Genomic DNA, 19,385 nt, shown 5'->3' with positions numbered 1-19,385 from the left:
TCATTTCCAAGCTCTCACACATTCATTAACTACACTCCAAAGCACCATTAAGTCATTCATTCACACACTTTAATAAAAACATAGCATTTTTCCCCAACATAAATGTATTTTTGCGCTTAGCTTGAAACTTCATGTTTAGCATAGAAATTTCTTCTTCTTAGGACATAAAAATCCACTAGAAAAATGATGCTTAACACATAAATATTTCATGGCTAGGGAGGAGGTCCAGAGACTTCTTTTTAGTAAAAAAAATGTTTGTGCTTATTCACAAAAAGTTTTTGTACTTAGCACAAAATTTTGACAACAATGAATTCTTGTGATTTTTTTGCATAACTTTCGGTTTTCACTTCCCCAAATTGACCTAAACATCTACTACACAAACAAGGATGTCTAAGATTAATTCCATACATATTTCTAATAAATTTTAAACACATAATTTGATAATTTCAACACAAAATCATCAAATCTCAAATACTTAAATCCCTAAATTTTCAAGAACATAAAAAGGGGCAAAATTGAAGAGCAATCCAAACATCATAACTCAATCAAACAAAATCATGCGTTCAACTTTCAAAATCCTTAATTTCACCCAATACACATTTTCATCCCTTGAATAAATTGATAGCAACAAAACATAGAAAGAAGCAAAGCTTCCTTTACCTATGGGTCTCCAAGCCTAGGTCTTGAGAAAATGAGAGAAAGGGCCTCAACTCAAGAAAATGACTTCCTTCAACACCAATATCTCCTCACTAATACCCATGAAACAACACCCAAAATAACATAAGATAAAAAATTGCACTAATGCCCAATAAGGTCAACCCAAGAAAAGAATAAAGAAGGGAGAAATAGATCTCACCATTCAAATAATGGGACCCCAAGCTCAAGAAAAAGGAAGAGAACATATATTCTTGAAGAGGAACCCAACCTCATCCTTAAGAGAGAGTGGGGAAACTCCTTGTGGGTGGAGGAGAAAATGAGATTATGGGTTTAAGAGAATACAGGAAAATAGCACTTGGGAAATAAGAGAAAATGAGAGTACCTCTAGTATAAGGTTACGCATAAAAGAGCGAAGGAAAGAGAGAATGAACCCTTCTCACTAAAGTGGATGGTAGATCCCAAGATAGCTTAACCCATCACTCACAAACAACACAAAACATTATCCACTTGGTTTATATTTTACAACAACATACAATAAATTTAATTACTCTTGTGATTTAATTAAAACACTTAGCCATATAATTGTCTCGTTTGGGATGGATTTTTGTTTTAAGTTTTTTAAAATCAAAACCAAATTTTAGTTTTTAATTTTTATTTTTGAGTTTTTACAGTTTTTAGTTTTAATTAAAATATTATTATTAGTTTTAGTTTCAAGTTATTGACTTTGAGTCCCTTCATCCAGTACTTACTTTCACCATATTTCATTTTCCATTTGTACACAATCTCTAAAGCTGTCCATGATTCTAAAATCAAACACGAGAAGGATTACTCTCAAAATTGTGTGCGTGGGTGTGCATGGGTGTGCATGTGTGGGTGTGTGTGTGGAGTGCTTGTATTATGATATTAAATATCGTTGAAATAATTGAATAAAAAACTTATGTCAATTTTAATTACTTTATTTAAAATTGGTTGGGTTAAATAATTATTTTATCAATAAATAGATTAGGTCATTGATATAAGATTGTTGTAATTATTTTATAATTATATTAAAAAGTGTGACAACTCCATATCCTAATTAAAAGATTAAAAGGTTATTACTATTGTAAATATAATTATTATATTAATAATATAGCATTGCATATCTAGTTTGGATAACATATTTGTTATATTTGAATTTGTGATAATTTAGAATGATTTAAATCTTAATATATCTTGAAAGAAAATAAAATATTAGATTATGTTAATAATTAGATAAATCTAGACAATAGAATAGAAAAAGATAAAGAAAGATTTGGTTAGCCAAATCTATTGAGAATATATATCATATGACTCAATCTTAAGTCATATACTCTTGTATTATATAAGAATAGACAATTCTCTTCTCCTAGAATTTTATAAATGGTCTCTCTCAGAAAATAAAAATTAGTAGATCATAAAGGATTGAGAAGAAATAAGAAAAAGAAAATCTTGTTGACCCACTAAATGAGGAAGAAGAATAATAAGCGAATGAATTACTATGTGCTTCAAGATGTGAGTAAAATAATTTTATTCTAAACTTCCATGGTATAATTCTTTTAAATTGCTCCGATTGGAAACTTATGTGTATTATAGTTTTCCCTTAAAATCATGTGTTGCTTATATAACAATATAAATTTGGTTTCATTTGATCTAATGTTATAATAATTATAAGTTAAAGTGCCTAATAATAGTAAGGAAAAATTTGAGTACTAGTAATTATACACATGAACATATTCAAATTGAAATTACCTTGCAATATTTCTTTCACATGTCTTACATTTGAAAGATTAAGTCATTAACATTTCTTAATCTTGCACCTTTAGGAAGCTAGTATTTGAACGACAATCTACACAGTTGAGAGAAGAAATACATATATTAATTGCATGTATAAATATGTGAATTAGTTATGAGCATGTTTTTGTAACTTTGCATGCGAATGATTACATTGATATATGTATATTTGTGTGTTTATTTAAGTATAATCATGAATGTTGTATTGTTCATATTATAAATTGATAATTTTGAATTATATGATAGATACCTCTATTTGAAATGAGAAAGAAATTTTAAATATCTCTATCTATGATGAGAAAGACAGTGTGACGTCATTACATGAAATATGAGCTCATAAACATTTTGAAGAATCTAAGATCCACATCGGTTCTAGGAACTAAACAGTTGAGTCTAGTGATTCTAGGAATCACTAAGTGAGGTTTGTGATAATTGTTTGTTTTAGAATTGAATGCAGTAAAGTGTTGGTGTTTATTTATTAGAATGTTCTTTTGTTGTGGGAATAAATTTTTGGTTGTGTTTATAAGTGCGTGGGTTTAATTTAATTTTGCGGATATCATGGTTGAATTTTTTGGTTACCATGCCGACTTAGAACAACCCCATTTGCAAACTCTTTTAAAACTTGTTTTATTTGGGATTATTATCTCATTAAAAATGTTGTTTTCAAAGTACTTAATTTATTGAAGACTTAGTTTATTGTTAGTTCAACTTTGTAGATACATATATTTGAGAATAAAATTGTTTGTTTATGTAAGGACTTATTTATTTATAATATTTGTAGTATTTTAAACCATTAAAATTTCTAAATTCTTATTTTATGGATATTTTAAAGTATATTTTTATTGAATTGTTATTGTAACAAAGGACATTACATAAGTAACCTCATCACCCTCTCCCTCTCCTTCCTCCTTTTCTTTTTCAATGACTTGGCTCCACGTCCTCCTTTATAGGTTCAGGTTTATACTTAACGATGTTCAGGGTTTCAAGTTGGTTATGAAGAATAGTTTCCCAATCTTGGTTCGCCATTGCAAGGATTTTCTTGGTCATGTGATGTGGTTCAAAACCATTGAGATGAAACACTTTTGGGCCTTTCATTTAGAGGTTTTGGATTGCGGGCTTTGCTATGTGCACCTGGCATATTACTTGTGCATCCAACATTAAAACAAAATTCCAAAAATGCCCTTAAGTGTTTTTTTTACGGATTACATAATCTGTATACCTCATACAGATTACGTGATCTGTAAGTATTTTTTTAATTTTTTTTTCAAAAATGTTTTTTTAGTTTATTAATAAATTAATTTTTTTTAATAGTAAATATTTTTTATTTATAAAAAATATACGAATTAAATAATTCATATGAGTTATATCAAAATTAATTATCACAAAATTTATTATTTAAATTTACGTGCACATTAAATATACATTAGAAATTTTAGTGTTATATATAATAATATTATTTATTTTATAATATAATTAGCTTATTAACGCAGTTGGTTAGAGCATCGTACTAATAACCTGAAAGTCACAAGTTTGACTCTTGTTTGGACCATTAATTTTAAATAAATTCGTAAAACATATTTTTTTAAAATTTTTTTAAAAACATTTACGAATCAGCTAATTCGTAAACCTCATATGGATCGGTCCCTTTTATGGAAGTGCAAAATGAGAAAATCATAAAATTACTGGGTGTACCAACAATTTCGCTGGATGTACGTAGGAATGCCCTTGGATTATGGGTGTTCGACTATTCACCAAAAAGGAAATGGAGGAGCAAAATTCACGATAATGAAGGAGTAGTAATGGAGAAAAAGCACTATCGGGAATTGAAATGTTGAAGGCTTGGAGCAAAGAGCCCAATAGTAGTAATGGCTATAACAAAAGCCTAAACAAAGGGTCAAGAATAACGAAGCCCAAATTTGACAGCCCAATAGCTGGCCCATCTCAATAGTCACATTTTCCTGAAAATTGCTTTAGGAACTTCTTCTCTTGCTTGATGCACTCCCTAATTTTACAATATGGAAAATGATTTCTGTAATATAGAAGTTAGTTTTAATACATTATGGAAACTATAAATGATAAATACATTTAAAAAAAACTTCTAAAGTATAACACATTTTTTTAAAAAATAAATTCTAAAAATTGTTTTCTGGAAAAGTTTTTTTATTATAAAAATATACAAAAAACTAAAGAAAAATAGAGTGCAAGTATATATATACATATATATATATATATATATATATATTATTTTTTTGTTTTTTGTTTTCCAATACATTGGGGACAACCAAAAATCCCATGGGCCGAGAGGCTGGTCCATCTTGATTACATATTCGGGGCTATTCATAAACGGTTACCCCATTTTTGTGATACAGATTGAGCAATCTGCAATAAAACATGTGGGAGTGTTGCTTGGTGCACACAACCTTCTAAAAAAAATGGTAAAATTGCCCTTGCTTGGTTTTTCTCTTACGGATCAAGTTGATCCATAAGTACTTGATTCGGAAGTTACGGATCAAGTTGATCCGGAAGTCACTTACGGGTCAACTTGATCCGTAAGAAGAAAAAATAATAATTTATTAACTATACAACATATTTAAAGACATTGTTTAAGGTTATTTTATACATATTAATAAAAATCAATAAATACATAAAAGATAATAATAATTTTATAAAATTAATATTATCATCATTAATTTATTTTTTATTTTTATAATTAATCATATCATTATTAATATTATAAAGAATATAAAAAAATAATTAGTATTATATTAAAAATTAATACTAACTACTTTATAATACATTTTTTTATATGATCATTAGTATAAATGGGAAAATAGTAATTATAAGAGAATTTAAAAATATTAGTACGTTATATAAAATAAGGATCTTAGATAACGAATAATGTCCATTTTTTGTTTAATTTTTTTTTACACCCTTTTCAACTTCTTTATTTCAATTATATTTAAAGTTATATTTCAAATTATTTTTTATTAGTTGGTAAACTAAGTTAACTAGACCATTTATAATAATTTACATATACTATAACTAAGTTAACTAGACAGACCATTTTAATAACACGCGTGTATATAAACACAAATGGAATACACAATCAATGAAAATAAATAAAACTAACATTAGTAATGAAAATAAATAAAACCAACAATACTCATGAAATGAGTTCATGTACAATATTTGTATATACATGGAATATCAATATAAAATATGTACATAAACTACGCCTGATTAGTGCACCGCCTGCGTCTACACCTAATGTATACTAGATGGTCCTGTGTCACACTCCTGGTCAATCTGAGGCATTCTTCGATCACCTCATGTATCGATGAGCCAAGCGTGACCACCCATAGACTTAGATGGCGCTCTAACCTCTCAACAATGTCATCACAAACTTCCTGTTACATACAAAACAAACTGATTACACAAATTATTATGCAAATATTGAGGTAAATGACGTAAATTATTAGTATTACTTACCACTGCATGTCTAGGCTCCTCCGTAGATGTGGACGATGCTCCTGGCTCCAGAACGTGAGGGATATCCGTCTGCGGGGCTTGAGGGACGACTCGGGGCTGCGGGGCGTGACCATGAGGTAAAGGATCTAATGTGTGGCCTGTGGCGTCCCCAAATAATGACTGGTTTAATAGTAATGATTTAAATAACAAAATCCATGGGAGATTTTTTTTTCTTTTTCTTTTTCGTTTCTTTCTCTTTTTCACAGTAATTAAGTTCAGAAGGAAAATCATCACTATATAGTCCTGAATGGCCAGTTCACAACTCTATTTGGAGTCATTTCTTTCTGATCACGCATAACCTCTAAAATATATTGTTCTTTCAAAAAAATAAAAGTATATCATCCATCATTTTAGGTCGTCACGTGTAAAATAATAAAATAAAATACGGTCGGTGAACTCTCTTTCAAATAAAGTTTGTTAACACATTCTTTTCAAATAACAAGATTAAACATAAGTACATTCATCATCTAAAGCTGTCCAAAATATGAGAGTTTTGCAAAATACATAGTGACATCCAGAGCAAAGGTATCCACTATGGTGGCTTCAGCCATATGTATACAATCATCAAATTCCTATACAATAGGTCTATCCATACAAAAACCAAAAGAGTAAACCTAACAGTCTGTACTAGATACACCCACCCCAAAAAAGTATATAAACCTAGTCTAAGGAGCCGTCTACTATGATGAAGAACCTCCACTAGTCGCTATCCCTCCAGGACCGCTCTCCTCCGTAGAGTCTGCCTCAGATGCTGACATGACGTCCTCGGGAGAATCCACCTCAGGGAGTGGGTCCTCATCACCCTCTAGAAAGTCAAGAGCATCCACAGCAAGCTCAGGAGGTAGCTCCTCTGGGTCCTCCTCAGGGTCTTCCTCAGATGACGTCACCTCTATCACTTGGACTGGCTCCACTAGTCGATATGGAGTAGGTGTAGGTAATATCCACTCCACAGTGCACTGAAGCGTGCGTGCTGGTTCCTCTGGATGTACCAATGAAGTAGCCGTGAATCGAATCGTGCCCCGGAATCGACACCTTGCATTGCCTTCGAGGGTCTCCTAAACTCCCTCTAGGCACTCCATCTCCACTCGGTCATGGATTAATTGCACTGCCATCACGATCTACAAGAAATAAAAGAAAGGGGGTAGACTCTTTCATGAGAGATCTAACTACGGTAGCAACACAATGCGTCCCATAACCACTACATGCAATTAAAAGGTGTGCCTCAAGGCTTTTCTTCTCTGGTAATCGATTACACAACATTGGTAATCGATTACCAGAGGCCAAACTCGAGTTACACAGCTTCAGAACATGGAAACCTGCACTATCCACTGTGTAATCGATTACACATGACTAGTAATCAATTACCAGTGGCCTGTTACTCTGTGTAATCGATTACACAGTATTGGTAATCAATTACCAGAGGCCTCCTCAACATACTGTATCCATTTCTAAGCCTGGTAATCGATTACACCCCTTGGTAATCGATTACCAGAAGCCATCTCAACTTCCTGATCCCATTTTTAGGCCTGGTAATCGATTACACACCCTTGGTAATCGATTACCAGAGGCCATCTTAACTTCCTGTCTTCATTTTTAAGCCTTGTAATCAATTACACACCCTTGGTAATCGATTATCAGAGGCCATATTCCAAATATCACTCAAGATTCATAACTGGCCAACCACCACACAAGCCTCCTTGCTTTGTGGTCTTTGTTCTTTTATCGGTTGACTGCCAGGAGCTCGCCTGTTTAGGTACATCACAGGTTCTCACTAACTGACTATGCCCGGGTTGGGTCGGGATTGATCAAGCTTGGTTTTGGGCAATAGCACCCCACCTGACGTCCCCAAGGTCTCCTGACCCCCGCGACATATCTCCAGGTACCACTCTGTGGTCAACGAATAAAAGTAGGAAAACTCACTCTTCCACACTTCCTCACTTCAAGCTTGTAGGATTATGGGGTACCCGTCATATGTGGTACTTGGTGGCAATCGGGCGATGGTGCAAGTCAACTCTCCACATCCACAAATCACACATAAATCCACCATCCCTAGTTGCCCACCTTCAACTGAGCTCACGTACTCCCACGTAGCCCTTGTCCTCGTTCCTCTCAACACCGGGTCCCCATCAATCCTTCCAAGCTTCCACAACATCCAAGCAATTCAGCATCCAAACATCATGAACTATCCAAAACCAAGAAAACAGGGCAAAGGCAGAAAACTCTGCCCCAACACACATTCCAATACCACAATTTTCCTCACTTAAATACCCCAGTAACATTCTCTTTGTTCTGATTCGTTAACCGTTGGATCGACTCGAAAATTTTACTGGAGGTCCCTAATACATAAATATACATTTTGACCGTTGGGATCTGCTGGAAAACGTCCAGAACCCAAAACGTACAACCCTTTCCACAACCAGCAATGCATAAGCATTTTCTGCACAAGCACAAAATTCTGTTGCACATTTCAACAGCAAAATTCTGCATAATAGTGCAGATTTTCGAAATCACTCTTGCCCTCATCCAATTTTGCCCAAATTGGATCCTACAAGTCCTAAATCAAGTATAAATCATATCTAAACCAAGGACAAGCTTCAGACCAAAGCAATTCAAAATCTAGGTATCTAAAACCCCTCAATTTAGTGGATTTTCAAGGTTTGAGAAGTGAAAATGAGAATGAGGTAATTTTGGAGCAAACTCTCATCTCACACAAGTCTATAACATTAATCTAAACTTTCTCAAACTGGTTTTACTACTAAAATTCCACCGAATCAAAATTTGACCCTCAATACCCAATTTACCCTAGAAATGACTCTTGTTTTCACTTTGGTCACTCATTTTCCTCATTTGCTCAGCCCAAGCTTTCCATAAGTCCTAAATGACATTTTAAACTAGGATTAACTCACTTTAACCTCCCATTACCACTAAATCCAGATTTAGCCTTTCAAACCCTCAAAGCATCACACTTTTCTACTCATATCACTACATTCTCACTTTTTAACCCTATGTTAACTCTACCCTTCATCTCTATCAGTTTTCCATCAGCAATTTCAGCACACAAAGATCACAAGCATCATCATAAAACCCTAAAACAGAATGGGTAAGCTTGAATCACACCAAACATGACAAGTTTAGCATGCTTTCAACAAATTTCTTCACAAATAACTACCATAAGGCATAAACCTAGTAAAACTACCCATCATATCTCCCAAACACCCAATACCCACGAAATCATGTGAGAAAGAAGTCTACCCAAACCTGAAATTTGAAGTCCCACAACGTAGAGGTGCGCTTCACAACTCCGAAAATGGCTTCCTTTTGCGATTTTGAGCAGAAATGATGAGCAAAGGTTGGAGCTTTGATGGAGCTTCAATGGTGGAGGAGAAAGGGAGAAAAAGCAACGTGAGGGAGAGGGAAAAGCTTATGAACTTTTGGCTGAGTGAGGAGAGAGAACGTGGCTTTTTAGTTTAAAAGGCTCCCTCTTTTTTTTTTTTTTTTAAAAAAAAAGGGTATGCTACATGTCTCCTTTTGAGTGGAGCAAAAAGGGCCCACTTTTTCTCTTGATGTGACTCATACTCAGCCACATGAAGAGAAAAATCTGACCTTTTGAAATGCTAAAATCATGCCTCGGTTTGCGTGTCGTTTCTCTGGTTCCAGTCCCTCGCGTTTCTCTGCACCCGTCGGGGCCAGTTTTCGAAGGTAGGCAATATATATATCAAAACGCTCAGAATGAAACCCCGAGCGTGGTTCAGAGGTTGGTTTTGTTAAATTTTAAGTTGCACGCAAAACGATAATTTTTAGACTAATTAATTGAGAATTAATCTATAACTATCCAGTTATGGATTTCTCTTCGTTAATTAGCCTAACCCGTGTATCTTTCCCCCAATATACCTACTTCTACCAGAAGTATATATATATATATATATATATATATATATATATATATACACACTGAATAATACTTATATATATAATCATTCAAAATGCATCGTTTACAAAATTTTGGGTAGAAATTTCCAGGATGTCACATGGCCTGGTGTCATGAAAGGATGGGAGATGCGGAAGAACCAGTCCATGTAGTCACTGGAACACGCCCCTAGCACAACGCACACCTCACCTGCTGGTACGATATGATCCTCGTAGTGCATCCACCTATCGTGTATATCACCATACGAGACCCATGAATCGACAGGAGGAGCAGGAATGGTCTGCGTGTAGCCAAACTACCGCACGACCCTCTCCGATCGGTAATAAACAGCAACAGGCCCCCAGCGCAAGAGACCGGAATAGCTCGATCTGACGTGGAAGTCCCGGACCTCCCGGTGCTCCCCATAAGGGATCCAACAGACATCTAGAATCCGGAGTCGGTCCAGGCGCTCCCAGTACGCCGGCGTACGAATGCTCTTCACGGTCTTCTTGGTCGCAATCCACCTACACGCACGCAGAGAATCCTCGACGTACTCCTGATCAATAGTGGAGTTCGCGACCGACGAAAAGTGCTCGTAAATCCAGTACTACAGATGTAACATCAAAATTATAAACATTAATAATGAAAGTGTAACAAAATTTAAAGTTGAACATTGTTGAGGCTGAACGAATAAAAAACATATTTGTTACCTGCAACAGTGTGATGTAACCGCCAAGCTGTCAGCTGTGGCTCATAGATGCATCGTTCAGCTGGTCGTACATATGCACCAAAGCAGCCACTCCCCAAGTGTACCTCTCTGTCATACTGAGGTCACGAAGGGCCTCCAAGTAGACAACATGGACAATGGTTGCACTCTTGTTAGCAAACAGAGTGCAACCCAGAAGGTGACGAAGATATGCGCGAGCTGCAGCTGTCCAATGACCTGCCTGGCATCGGCGCTCATATATATCACATACCCATTGCAGGCGTACGTACGGTCCGCGACACTGGGCTGTCTCAACCCTAGCAGACTCTGGAGAGACCATCAACAAGTCCACCAGCATCTGAACTGCATCATCCACGTGCAAGGGCTCAAAAGCGTGTAAGTCACCAATCACGAGAAGATGGAGAAGCGAGGAGACGTCGTCCAACGTGATGGTGAGCTCTCCCACCGGGAGATGGAAACTAGACGTCTCCCGGTGCCACCGCTCCCCAAACGTGGACAAAAGTCCCTGATCGCCGGTGTCTATCGAACATGCGATCAGAGGACTTAGTCCTGTACCAGCAACAAGTCCCTTAATGGCAGGGACAAGCCTGCCTAAACTGTGGACCTTCCTCCCATGAGAGGATAGCTTCAATTCAGGATGCTCCTGAATTGAAGTATAAAGGAACGCAAAATTCGTTAAAATCATTATTTAAAGGAAAACTAATTTCAATCATAAAGTATAATTTACAAGTAATTAAAAATAAATAGTATACATACCTCTCCCGTCCATACGCTGTAAGCAACGTGATCCGCATATAGGGTCAACACGGATGGGTCGCTCGGACCACCCGGAAATCCCTCATGCTCATCCTCAGCAGCCTCTGCACCTGTGTCTGCAGGAATGTCCTCTACAGCAGCTGGTGCCTCCATTGGGTCATCCTGAACATCTGGCGCAGGGATGACTGGCTCATCGACGTGATCCGCAGTCACAGCGACTCGCTGCCTCCGTGCGGATGTAGTAGGCCGTCAGCGCTGCGGAGCATCATCAGAATCATCACGATCTCCTCTGCCCACACCTCTGCCAGTGACCTGACCTAAGGCACGACCTAATCCTTTAGTCCTAACCATGATCTGCAAATGAGTACCGCAAAATCCATCACTCATTTCATTTTCTCAAATTTCAAGCATTTGGTTGACTCAATTCAATTACTCTAATGGCCACTTGTTGTTTTATCATATGTTTTACTTATTAGAGAGAAACTTGCTGAGCTTTATGAATCTGACAAACAACTGTCAATAGCATCTCAAATGCTTAGTGGTATTGACCTTGATTCAGGAAGGTGTTGTTTTGTGGTCAACAACATCTCAAATGTGTGTGGATAAACAAACTAAGCATAAACAGTGGTCAACAACATCTCAAATGCTTAGTGGTATTGACCTTGATTCAGGAAGGTGTTGTTTTGTGGTCAACAACATCTCAAATGTGTATGGATAAACAAACTAAGCATAAACAATGGTCAACAACATCTCAAATGCTTAGTGGTCAACAACATCTCAAATGCTTAGAGAGAAACTTGCTAAGCTTTATGAATCTGAGAAACAATGATTCATGAAGGAATGATGTGTGTGGATAAACGAAATAGAATCAAAATTGTGTTTGATGTGTGTGGATAAACGAAAATTAGGAATTAATGCTAAGATAGTGTTTGATGTGTGTGGATAAACGAAATAGAATCAAAATATACCATTTCTCAACACAATATTGTGTTTTGTTCACTTTTTTATAATTCACCAAAGCTAGAATAGAACCCATTGGTTATGTTCCATTTTGTAACTTCTGTTCTAATATGTTTACCAAATGCTACCTAAGAGTGTAACACTTACCAAAAATATATGATTGGATTCCTAGGAATCAGCATTTAGGACTGTGGAAGGTGTTGGTGGGGGTGACATCTTTGTGCCCGTGCTTACTCTAGTTGTGATTTTTATCTTTTTAATAATGAGACTAGTTTTACTAGCAATATTTGGTTTGGAATATTTGGATAATTTCATACAAGCATTAGGTATCTCTTGGAATTTTTTAAATGATGTAATTCATGCTAATCATTCAACGCTACTATGCTGATGGATGATGGACTGTTTTTGCTATGGTCTTGGCTTCGAGCATTGGAGAAAGACTTTAATATGCACTCTAACTATTGGTCTACCAACCTAACAATATGTTTTTCAACAGATTAGGAGGGTTCATTAGCTGTGGGGCATTAATTTAGGAGGGCTTTCAAGCCAAGGGGTATTGTTGATGTATTCTTTTTTGTAGGGTGGATCACATCAGTCCGAAAGTAGCATCACATGTGAATCCACTAGGATTTTTATAACACGTTGTAATTATAGTACCTCTGGTACTCTTTTATTAATATATATATATATATATATCCTATTTTGCTGATAAAAAAATGCTAATCAATATATACTATTTGGATAATTCCCTAAAAGAGGATATATCTATATATATAGAAAAGTTTATCTAAATAGACCCATAAATGTAATCACTGATGTGTGTTTTATTCTATTCATCATATAAGGGGGAGCATCCTAACTAATATGTATGTCTACGAAAAAGGGATATTAGGTGCTAACCGAGACAAGATTTTTTTCTAATGTGTCCAAGAAACAACCAAAAAAAGCTAATTAAAGGGGGAGCATTGTCACTATTACAATGTTCAAGTTCAACAATATTGAAACAACCAAAAACAAAATAAGGCAAGCAAACCTAATTAAAGGGGGAGCTTTGATTTGCAGGCAATGATTGTACAATCTAAATTAAAATACCCTAATTTCAAAAAAAGCTCACAATGTATGAAATATTTGGTATTTTTTCAATTAAAATGAAACTGTTACTTTTACGAATTAAGTGATCTGTAAATTGTTTGTTAGTAGTTTACGGATCCCCTGATCCGTAAGCCTCTTACGGATCAAGTTGATCCGTAAACTACTAACAAACAGTTTACGGATCACTTGATCCGTAAGCCTCTTCCGGATCAACTTGATCCGTAAGCCTCTTCCGGATCAACTTGATCCGTAAGCCTCTTACGGATCAGGTGATTCGTAAACAGCCCAGCAACTTCCCGGTAGCGGTTTCCGCCATCGCTGACAACAATGGTGGAAGAAGCAGAAACACGAAGGAGAAACGTACCTCGAGGAAGAAGTAGAAACGCGAAGAAGAAGCCTTCACTTGGGAAGAAGATGCAGAATCGTGACGCGAAGAAGAAGAAGAACGAAGAAGATGCATAATCTCGAAGAAGAAGCAGAAGAATGAAGAAGCAGAAGCAGAACCGTACGAGGAAGGAAGAAGTAGCAGGCGTGGGAGAGAGAGAGGCGAGAGTTATTTTTTTAAAAAATTCTTGAGGGGCTTTTAAGTCTTTTCCCAAATATTGCTGGGTGCACCAGCAAAACTGCTGGGTGCACCTAGCAGCACTCAACATGTGGTGCACCAGCCGAAATAGAGTGCGTTAAAAAATTACCCATATTCGGCCCATTTGAGGGTACTGGATCTCAAAATCATAACCTCCATGTTTTCTTGAGTAGGAAGTTGAGATCGATGCTTAAAGGAGTTAAAGAGTAAAAGCACCGTCTCCGTCTCCACTCTCGGCTTCTTCTTCGTTGCGCTTTTTCCCAAAACCAATTGCATCACTCTCGTCCGTTACCGCCGCTGCCCTAGACCACCGCAAGCGACGTCGCACACCGCCTTCATCCGTTAGGGCAAAAATGAGTCGAGGAAGTGGAGGTGGATACGATCGTCACATCACTATTTTCTCCCCTGAAGGACGTCTCTTTCAAGTGGGTACGTAGCTCAAATAAATTTCTTCTTCTTATTTTACTGTAACCTCTCGCAACGGCGTTGTTTTAATCGGAGACACACTGTCTAGATCTCTCACGCTCTCTGATGGACCTAACCTAACTTTTCTAGAATTTCAATGTGGAAAAGAAGTGTTATTAATTATTAATTATTGTTATAGTTTTGATGATTTGAGTTGAAATTAGTGGTGGTGGAGTAGTGAGCTAGGTTAGTGGATTGCACCTTTGAAAGGCTTAGGAACTAAGAAGGTCGAAATCAAAAGTTAAGAATTGTTCACATGAATCTGAAGTGATTGATTGCGTCACTTAATGATCGAAATATAGTATTTTGTTCTCGTTGCAAAATGTATCAGTTTCTCTTTCTCAATCTTATGTTCTGTTTTGCTTTTGTATTTTTTTTTTTTTGAATGATGTTGTGTTAAGCCCTAATTTAACCTCACCAAACGTGGCCTTATATCTGCAACTCCCGCACTCGATCAGCGTGGGTTTATGAAGATTTCCTTGCAGTTTGTTTGACTTGTTTGGAAACGAGTTGACGAGTTTGTTAGGCTGTCGTGTTCTGAGTGGTGGAATTTTTATGCATGATGAAACAGAGTATGCTTTCAAGGCTGTGAAGGCTGCAGGAATCACCTCGATTGGTGTCCGAGGAAAGGATTCAATTTGTGTCGTTACTCAGAAGAAGGTTCCGGTGAGTACTGAAAAAATGGTTCTTTGTTTTGCTTGTGTGAGTATTTGTATCCAGGATGCTTACTTTGGGATTCTCAATGCAGGATAAGCTTTTGGACAACACAAGTGTTACACACCTCTTTCCAATCACCAAGTACCTTGGATTATTGGCTACTGGCATGACAGGTATATTTTTTGTCGCACCTCTTCACTGATTCTTTGTTGTAGTCTTGTAGATATTTGTTTTCAAGACAAACCTTTTTGTTTTGGATGCACCTTTTTTTATTTTTATTCTTTTTTGTGTGATATTGGTCAATAACTTTGTGCTACCTTACGTAAAATGTGATTGATAATTTATGATGAGAAAATAGTTCTATTAGACCTGAATGTTACTGTCAAAGTTGTGCCTAGGGCTAATTTGACATATGATCAGATTCACTCTAGAGACGATGATAATATTATTTTTCTTTAAATAGAACTTCGATGTATGAGCACATGTTTAGATTTCAGCCAGAGATAAATAAATATTTTGTATAAAGATATATTTTGAGCTAAATTATTTTTACATTGAAAATTCAATTTTTGCTTCATAATATTGGAATACCTCTTTCCAGCTGATGCTAGGACACTGGTCCAACAAGCAAGAAATGAAGCAGCTGAGTTTCGCTTTACATATGGATATGAGATGCCTGTAGATGTATTAGCTAAATGGTAAGTGGTATTACTATTACTAGCTGCTTATTATCCTGTTTCATATGCTTTCAAGTTTTCATTATTTAGTGGAGAAGAATGTTACATGTACTTGCTTATTTAATGCACGGGAACAGTACAACAATTGGCAATAGCCACATTGCTGTAACATGCTTCTGCTATTTAGGTGTAACTGGAAGATTCTGTTATCTGTTGCCCCTCCTACTGTGTTGAATATGTAGATTGCACGCTTATCAGTAATTAGCATCTAATGTACTAAAACAGTAAAGAAACTATTAGTGCCTTCTCCTCCAAATAGGTGCTGTTAATAGATCCCACATTAGAAACCATTATAGCTATGAGTTTTAGCAAGTTATTGGACCCATCACCTACTTATTGTTGTCGTGTTTTAGATAGGGATGCTGGATGCTGATAAAGAATGAAAACTTATTTCAGTTTTAGAGATGATAATTTTATGTCAAGGTTTTATAAGGATTGAATTTATTGGGTGTGATTGTTCATTGCCATCTTTCATTTTGCCAGTTATATAAAGCACTTGATGCAAATCTGATTGTAAAGTAATTGGCAATTAGGTGGCTTTTACTTTCCTTATCCATCTACCTCATTCTAACTCTTGTTCTACACCATCTTTACAATAATTTTTTTAATGTAATAAGTAATAGTTATGTCCAGATTTTTATCCACTCTCTGGAAATGATACTGATTATGATTAAACATTTGTGATATAATGGTGTTTGGCAGGCGGTGTATAGCATACCATTTTTTTTTCTTGAGACACTTCTAGGGCTTGAAATTTCTATTGCTTCTTTAGTAATTGCAGTAACAGTTTTGTCTATGCTTGGGTTTTTATGGTTGAGAATCCCCAAACCCTGTGTGAAGTTACTTGTTAGAACATATTGCTCACAAGTCACAACTGAACACCTTGAATGTGCTTCGAGGCTGCAGCCACCAACACATACTAGTTTGCAATAACCTTGTTATATTTTACCATTTTAGGCTTTTATAATTTGTCAATAACATCTTTTGTGTCTGCTCTTTGTTTTCTTTCTCAATAACAGGATTGCAGATAAATCACAAGTCTATACTCAACATGCTTATATGAGACCACTCGGAGTAGGTATATTTTCTTCTTAGCCTTTTCACAGCTGAATAATTTTACCCTGTTTGAAAGATCACTCAATTTGTTTTGTATGATAACATTATTGATAATTTTTTTAATATTTCAATTACTTATTGTAATTATTGATGTCATATCCGCTTTCTATGATTTTGAATCTATTGTGTCGTGAAGTTGCTATGGTTTTGGGTATTGATGATGAATATGGACCTCAGCTATACAAATGTGATCCAGCTGGTCATTACTTTGGTCACAAGGTACATAGAAGATCTTCTCTCACTTTGATTGATGTTTAGATTTTTTGTTTTATTTAATGAGAAGATAAAACATGATGATGATAAATTCAATTCCATAAAAGTTTCTTTGTTGCATATTTCTTTGCCTATTTTAACAACTCAGACTCTTGCGCTGAAAACAATTACCTGTTATCATAAAATATTAAAATGGAGAGGGGGTTGGGGATGACTAAGCAAGATCGCCTGCTTTTACTTTGTGAAAAATTGTTATTCCCTTTTTTTTAATACTAGTGTAAGATTGAGGAACTAGGGAACCAAATAAAAAAATTGCCATGGCAATATAAATACAATTTATGCTTGAGCCAGAAAAGAAGGGATTATCATTAGTCAATGGTGGTGAAAAGGAGGGAGTATGCATATGAAATGTTAAGGAATCGTGTTTCTTCATCTGTCATCACTTCATGCATTGTAATCTGTTTGTAATTAATTGAATGCACTTTTAGACAGAAATTGAAGTGTAATATTTTATAATGTACTCAGGCAACAAGTGCTGGATTGAAGGACCAAGAGGCAATTAATTTCTTGGAAAAGAAGATGAAGAATGACCCTTCATTTACATATGAGGAGACGGTTCAGGTAGTGTTCTTGCATTGTTTTTTCCCTCACTCCAGTTCCCTCTGCCTAGTTTGTGAAATTGGCAATCTTTTGTTGGTATGGAAAGACTTCCATGTTGTCACTGAGAATTTGTGTGCTTTCAAGGATATGTATCAGTTTTTTAGGATGAACAACGAATTTTGTTGATTCTCATCAAAACTGTAACTTATTACCTTAGTTATGACACTAACACGTAATGGTTAGGTTTCATGTACATTACATATCAGCCCTTGACTTAGCTTAAACCTTCTCATATGCATTATATAATTTGTTGCCCTTTCTTCTTTCTTGTGAGTGATAATTTTTTATCTATGCTTCCTCATTAATGCAATTGGTTTTTGTTCGTTAGACTTTAAATTATGTGCTATTATAACTAAAGACATGAAAATGATTTTCAGCGATTACATTAACAGTTATCCCTTCATGCTTTTGATGTTCTAATTCTCTAAGATCTCCCTGTTTTGTTTATCAGACTGCCATTTCTGCCCTGCAATCAGTTCTTCAGGAGGATTTTAAGGCCACTGAGATTGAGGTAGAACTTTATTTTAAAGCTTACAGACCTTTATATGACCCCATGTTTATTGAAATTGGTAAAATGATCCATATTTTATTTTTAAAAAGTATTGCAGGATTTCATTCTTGATTTAGTTCTTGAAAGGCCAAAACATTTATTGTTCTTTCTCATTAACAAAAGTCATGCATTTTTGTCATGCTGCCTAGTTTGTTTTCTTTTTGAGTTTATGACACTCTTTCATTTGTCTTCAAGTTAGGCAACTCAGGTTACACCATTTTTTTTTCATCACTCACTACTCCATTAGCTTTCCTCGTAGGTTATGAATACACAAGAGTCTATAATTTTTTATTCTCATTGTTTTTGTGATTCTCTAATGTTTCAATTGATTGTTGATTCTAGTGCTTAGTAATATGGACTAGTAATAACTCAAATATGTAATGTTAGCTGTTCAATGGCATAGATTAGTATGTTGACAATGATTAAATTTTTTTATGACTATTCCCTTCCAACAAACATTTTCTTCTCTGATTTAGTGCAAATGATTGTGTTTCGCACATTTTCTAGGTTGGAGTGGTGCGGAAGGATAATCCAGAATTCAGAGTTTTAACCACCGACGAAATTGATGAGCACTTGACTGCAATAAGTGAGCGTGACTGAGTTCTTGATAAGGATGTAGTTGTTCAAACTTTCTGATGGTAGAGATTATATTATGTACTTGTTTCTGGAATCATCGAATTGATTTCCTTGTGATATTTGAGTGGTGAGTTACTCAAGAATGATGTTGAAGATGGTATTTGATTTCCTATTACAAGTTTACTTGGGAAAATGTTTCATGTTTCTACCAATACTTTTTTTTTTATTATTAAAAAAATTGTTTACAAAACGAAGACGTGTGTATAGGCATAATACTGTTAAAATTTGTTGGGCCTTGCGTAGGGATTTGAGCTTCGGTGCCGGATGTTCTGTCTTTTTAAAAAAATGATATTTTATGAGAATTTCCTATTCAAATATCCCAAATAAAATTT

At 35.6% G+C, this 19,385-nt stretch overlaps 2 protein-coding genes across 2 annotated transcripts; one reads left to right on the top strand and one right to left on the bottom strand.

Annotated features, from left to right (window-relative positions):
* Positions 1-5,696: 5,696 nt before the first annotated feature.
* LOC114416237 (protein MAIN-LIKE 2-like) lies at positions 5,697-11,537 on the bottom strand. Its single transcript, XM_028381107.1, has 6 exons — positions 11,385-11,537; positions 10,690-11,271; positions 10,222-10,508; positions 10,107-10,146; positions 5,956-6,114; positions 5,697-5,873 (listed from the first exon to the last, which is right to left on the bottom strand). The coding sequence occupies exons 1-6, from the start codon at positions 11,535-11,537 to the stop codon at positions 5,697-5,699; spliced, it is 1,398 nt and encodes a 465-aa protein (XP_028236908.1).
* A 2,619-nt stretch (positions 11,538-14,156) lies between these two features.
* On the top strand, positions 14,157-19,243 carry LOC114416935 (proteasome subunit alpha type-6). Its single transcript, XM_028381976.1, has 9 exons — positions 14,157-14,448; positions 15,056-15,150; positions 15,233-15,314; positions 15,743-15,839; positions 16,898-16,956; positions 17,131-17,213; positions 17,733-17,828; positions 18,319-18,378; positions 18,925-19,243. The coding sequence occupies exons 1-9, from the start codon at positions 14,373-14,375 to the stop codon at positions 19,015-19,017; spliced, it is 741 nt and encodes a 246-aa protein (XP_028237777.1). The 5' UTR covers positions 14,157-14,372; the 3' UTR covers positions 19,018-19,243.
* The last annotated feature ends 142 nt before the right edge of the window (positions 19,244-19,385 follow it).

The sequence above is a fragment of the Glycine soja genome, chromosome 6 (genome assembly GCF_004193775.1).
Source record: "Glycine soja cultivar W05 chromosome 6, ASM419377v2, whole genome shotgun sequence".
Lineage (NCBI taxonomy): Eukaryota > Viridiplantae > Streptophyta > Magnoliopsida > Fabales > Fabaceae > Glycine > Glycine soja.
Note: the sequence above shows the minus strand (reverse complement) of the source record. Positions and strands in the feature narration are given on the sequence as shown.